The 5,956-nt window shown below is 32.1% G+C and overlaps 1 protein-coding gene across 1 annotated transcript; it reads right to left on the bottom strand.

Moving 5' to 3' along the window:
* Positions 1–571: 571 nt before the first annotated feature.
* Positions 572–3,849, bottom strand: LOC147067251 (uncharacterized). The gene has a single exon (XM_085953994.1). The coding sequence runs from the start codon at positions 3,787–3,789 to the stop codon at positions 2,617–2,619; it is 1,173 nt and encodes a 390-aa protein (XP_085810120.1). The 5' UTR covers positions 3,790–3,849; the 3' UTR covers positions 572–2,616.
* Between the last annotated feature and the right edge of the window lie 2,107 nt (positions 3,850–5,956).

Below are 5,956 nucleotides of genomic sequence, written 5' to 3' on the forward strand. Positions count from 1 at the left end.
TGGCTGTAAGAATATTGCTACAATAAAGTAAAGAATTCAAAGTTTACTCTACTCTTTATTTTCATCCATTCCTCTGTGGGTTGTAGCAGGTTACTTGGGTTACTTTTCATCAAAATAGTGATGGCACGCGCACAAACCCTTTTTTTATTTGTATGTAGCAGAGCATTTTTCCGCATAATGCATAATTTTATAAAGGAGACCATTTTAAATGCCATTTATTTTATAATGACAAAGGTATGGTAAGGTACTGAGTCAACTACAGAGCTGTAATGTCGTTAAGATAATTTTCTTTTCACATATTGAAAGCCTTATACTATAAGGTCTAAACAAAAGTAAACACAATAAATTGTGTTCTATCCTATCGATATCTATACAAACTATTATTATGTTTTCAGCCATTTTGGAAAACTAATAATAGAAACAATTTAATATGAACATATTTTAAGAACTTTGTAGTTTCTGAACGGTTCTGATTGGTTGGCGTTTCGGACCGCGGAGAACTTATATTATTGAATTGGTGCTGAAATTTGGAGTGATGTAATTGAAATAACATACACATGTTTTATAACAAATGGTAAATAAATATCTTTATTTTGATAAATGGCAACAATGAATAATATTTTTTAGTACACAAGTAGCATTTTGGTGGATTTATATCTTTAAAATAACGATAAGATAGAATCCATATTGGAATGGAAAAGAGATGTAAACCTAATATAATTGAAAAATATCTCGAGTTTACCAAATTAATCATATGTTTAGGGGAATAAAGACAGGTCGATTAAACCAGCTAAATTAGTTAATTTCACATTCAGTCATATTCTTTTCCCTTCTGAAAATTAATGATTTTAGACTTCTATCTGATATCCTATCGCGCAGAATTAATAATGCTGTGAGTATCTAACTAAACAATATCCTAAGCATAACACACAACTACTAGCAGAAAAACTTATTATCTAATGTGTTGACTCAATTTAACACCTGCACTAAACACTAGGGCATGCAAATATTCAACAATGACACAGGAAAGCCGTAGGTATATTCAAATACATAGCATAATTGAAAATTGCACAATGTCAATATGAACTGTGAAAGTTTCTTATCATGTTGAGAGAGGTCCCCTGGCATTCTGTCTTCAAAGACAGGTGAATAAGTTCGTGTTTTTTATATGGCCGGCCATATTCGCTTTGGCACAGAACTTTCTTCCGTCGGCGCAGATGCTTTTCGATCCAATAATTGCTAATTTTAAATTTTCATACATTTTGATGCATCATTATTACAAACTAAGATTATATTAGGTTGGGGTTGGTTAGGTTAGGTCTAAAAAGAAAGTTATAAAATCTCATGCGGGCATCTGCAACATATCTACCATATATTTTTTAAAAAAGGAAAATATACTATATTATTATGGCAGTCAACTTTCTGATGAGATTTTGTAATGGTCATTATAATATGTCAAGCTGTATTGTGAGTTTCTATTCCTAACAGTAAATTATTTATTTGGTCCAAATTAACATGGTAGCAATTCCATACATAAGGTGGTTATCTACAACATGGCGAAAATTTAAGTCGGGACGCCTGTCATGTGCAATATGTCTCTTATTTGCGGAGCATGTGGGTAATAAGAACGAGTAGAAGGGAGGCCGAGTGATCCAATAGAATAAGAGTAATGTAAACACTGGTGGTGATATACTTATAGGCCATCCATGGACTGAAACCGTATGCGGTTTAGAACCGTGTGCCATACTAAGCTTATCTTTTCTGTTCATGGAAATATATTTTCACACTATATTATGAGCATCTGATCGTATCCGGTATACCATACACTTACAAATTTAGTGAAAATATATTTTCATGAACAAAAATCATAAGTTTAGTATGGCACACGGATCTAAGCCGCATACGGTATCAGTCCATGGATGGCCTCTTAGTGACTACAGATAATGCCTACTTCTAGCGCACGGAGAAAAATTGTTGCTGCACTGCTCTTGTGTTGTCACTAGAATATTACAGTTTCAATAATACAGCAAAATAGTAAGTTAATCGCGTGAATATAATATCACTATTTATTAGATTACAAAAATGACAGTCACCAGGCCCGGTCATAGGACAATTATTGAACCTTGCGATAAAAAAAAAGTAATGATAGCTTAAACCTAATTTTTAATCTGAATCAAATATTTCAGTAACTAAAAAACATTTGAAACGCAAAATCCATGCGAATAAAATCCTGGGGAATAACTGAGAACAATTATTTATATTATATGACCACTATTATGAATATTATATTGAATAACATATTCAAAATTACCTCATAGAAGATCGAAACAAAACAATATTGCTAGAAGAATAATAGCAATTAGCATTTTTGTTGTTGATTAATCGGAGATTAAATTTTGAATAATTAGCCGATAAAATAGTTTTATTATATTATCAACTACTTACTTAATTGTTAATAAATAATGAATTTTTAAAATAGTTTTTTTCATGTACTTAATTCATACTGGGAAGCGACCTTTTGGAGGGGAACATAATATAAGGGGGCCTCGCATTCACCAGAAATGAATCTAGTGGTAACTTCCCAGATATACTGACTACAAATAGAACAATACACCGTTACTCAAAACTCATTTGCTCTGAATTATATTTAACAAGCTCGGTCGGAATATTTAGCAATTTCAGTAATTCCTCCATATCAATATTCTCCCTTAGTTGTCCTTGTTCCCTGCCAACATCCAATAACTCTTCCAAAGCTTTTCTACATCCGCCTCTCCATGAAATAATTAAATTTTCTAATTCTTCAATACTGTGGCTCTGGCCCTGTGTATCCCCAGATTTTTTCATAATCATAAGTTTCTCTTGTTTTTCTTTGATCCTCTGTTTAATATCATCAATATCACTTTGGCTTATATTGACTTTTGATTTACTCATTTTCAGTTTGCTGTTTCTTTTTGTTGCATTTTTATAACACTTTCTTTCTATAATCGCTTTGTTTTCAAAAGCATTGTCGTCGTCTTCACTGACATAAGAAGAGGATGTTGACTTTTGTGATGAAGAGATATCACCGCTGTTGCTTCTTGACGTAAGGCGCTTGACAGTTTTAACTAACTCTTTATTTTTTTGAAGAGAAATGGTGCAGTCAGAAATTACATTAATTTTAACGGGTAAAGTACAATCCGTTTTGGAAGTTTTCTTCCCTATGTCTTTGTCGTTACCTGAATACGATTTCGATTTAGATTTGTGTTCAATTTTTTTATTTACAATCTTCATGCAACTTTGTTTCAAGTTGAGCGGTTCAGACACAATTTCAAGATCATTTAAATCAGTACAATAATTATTTATAACTGATTCAATTTTTCCGTTAGTATCCGTATTTAAATGTATATCTTTACATGGGTTCAATTCTTCTACTATACCACTTTTCGTGTTTATGGCAGTTTGGTGCTTAGTTTTGACAGATTCGACAGTATTTTCCAATGGTGTTTCATCTTCAGAACAGCGAATTAATCGCGGTTTTATGTTTTGGTTTTTAGTAGTTAAAGGACTCTTATTTTCCTCCATAGGTGCACTCACAACTTTCATTCGGTTTCTTGTTAAGCCCATTCTACGACATGGTGTCAATAAGGATTTGCTTATTCCTCCACTCGTTCGGTTGGTGTTTAAAGTAAGTTTCGTTTCTGGTGTATTTAGCATGTCATCAGCTGGTGGGGTTAGCTCTTTGCAACGCCTTTTATTTCTCGATTTCGGTGAATATATTGTCGGCGACAAAGAATTTTTCGATCTCTTCATTATTAATGAAGTCAAAATTAAATTTTCACCTTTCCCTCCAAAACAAACTTTTGACACTTTGCAATTAATAGACAACTAAAAAAATTAATAGATATCATATTCATAGATAATATACGTATATCTAGATAGGGATGCAATACTATAGAGTAAAATAATACTGAATTCTCGGTGATAGAAATACGAAGAGGCGTATGCATGGAATGTCAAACCCACTGAAGTGGTTAAATGTTTTATTAAAAAAATATTGAGCCCTTTGACCGCTAATGTAAACAATGTGACGTCCGTCAAAGGTTCGTTTCATTGAAACTGAATCAAGCCAATCAAACCTGACCATAGACGATATACGTACAAATTGTATGGGTAGGAAATAAACCGGAAAATGTTTGAGATTTGGATTGGAAATGGATTGAGAGAAGTTTGGTTCACTGTTCCATTGAAAATCAAACCATTCTCAGACCGTCAGAAACGGTTTAGAATGAAACGTCAAACCACTTCTGACGATCCATAGACTAATGACGATCTGTCAAAGTGATGATGGCCCAGACAGGACCTAACCTAAAAATTATAGTAATTTTTTTTATTATACTTATTCCGTTTAATCTGAGATTCCGTATCCGTTATTTTCTCAACATATTGCGTTACCTATGAACATTATAATATTTTTAGGATTAAGAAAAATTTAGATGATAAGCATATTCGGCATTTACATATTGTGAGATGTTCATATTAATATTTTAGACATTTACACCATAGGAGTTCACTTGGATTATGTATATTATAGCTAAATAATCAATACCTATTAATGATAATTAATATACATTACTTCATATTACATAATTAATGTAGAATTAGTTAATAACTAATTAATCATAAATCATAAAAAAAATGTATATTTTCACTTTATTTATATTTTATAACGAAGAATCTAAGCTACAAACTGTGTTAAATCAAACCGGAATGATCAGGTTTTATATTATCTAACGAATTTTATCAATTTATGTTCGATTGTCGTCCTAAGTCAACGTTTCTTAACATTTTTACATCCGCGGAACACAAAAATGGTTTGCGGACCATCAACATTGGAATAAAATAATAAATATGTATATTTACACTATTTTTGAAGCAATTGTCGAAATATAATACAACCCCATTTAAAATTTTAGGTTTCTAGGTAGCTATTTTTTAAATGCAAATTTTTTTGCGGCCAACTCAAAAATCTTCGCGGACCATCGGTTAAGAAACTATGGTCTAAGTCACAATGTCATATTGTCGACATGAAAACAATCAAACAAGTGGGCGATTATGAAAAGCTTTGGGGAAAAGTAATTTTTAAAATCCTTTGTCATACATATAAATCTTATAAATTGACTAAATGGCCAGTACCTATTTATGAAGAATTATTTATATTTTGTACATTTAAAATAAATGAATACGAAAGTTAACTTTGTGTTATTGTAGACGACGAGCTATAGGAGGTTAGAATTTCACAACGAATAAAAAAAGACAGGAAGGAACATACTGATTTATTGCAAAAAAACGGGCAACCAAATTCGCCATCTTGGAAAGCGACGATTTGAGTAAACAAATATCACGTGGTCTGTACGTGTGCGGTAAACTTCGTATTTGTTTGTAATTTTGTGTATTTTCTGTATCACGCAATGTCGGACATATTTGCCGGTCTTTCTGATTGCCCTGATTTATACATTATGCTCATTCCTCCTTTTTTATTCGTAGGAGTTTCATAACAAGTTGACATTTCAATAAATGTGTTGCTGTTTTAGAGACAAATAAGTAATTGAATTAATTTTAAGCACTGGAAACACTAATAAGTCGTCAGAAATCGCGTTCCCGTGGAAATTCTGTCAAATGATCCGAAATCCAATTGTCCGTTTGATTTGTTTGATTCAGTTTGGAACGAATTTTGTGAAAGGTGGCGAAGTGTTGCAAAGGGAGGCGCGAAAAGTTTAACACAATTAATGTAGCCACAGGCTTGCAGTTTGCAAATTCATAGTTTATAAAACGGCCGCTAGTTATAAACTACACAAAAAAACAGTCCTATAAAAGGTTGTTTGCAAACCTTTCTGCAAATATGGTGACTAATTTTATATTCCCTCACTTCTATACTATTGTATTGAAAAAAATGAAATAAAAGGGTCAAATTAATCAT

This window comes from Rhyacophila brunnea, unplaced genomic scaffold (assembly GCF_057557595.1).
Source record: "Rhyacophila brunnea isolate RB1 unplaced genomic scaffold, BYU_Rbru_1.0 scaffold_4, whole genome shotgun sequence".
Taxonomy (NCBI): Eukaryota; Metazoa; Arthropoda; class Insecta; order Trichoptera; family Rhyacophilidae; genus Rhyacophila; species Rhyacophila brunnea.

Coding starts and splice junctions, on each gene's coding strand:
- LOC147067251 (XM_085953994.1), bottom strand. CDS start 3,789: ATGAAGAGATCGAAAAATTCTTTGTCGCCGACAATATATTCACCGAAA.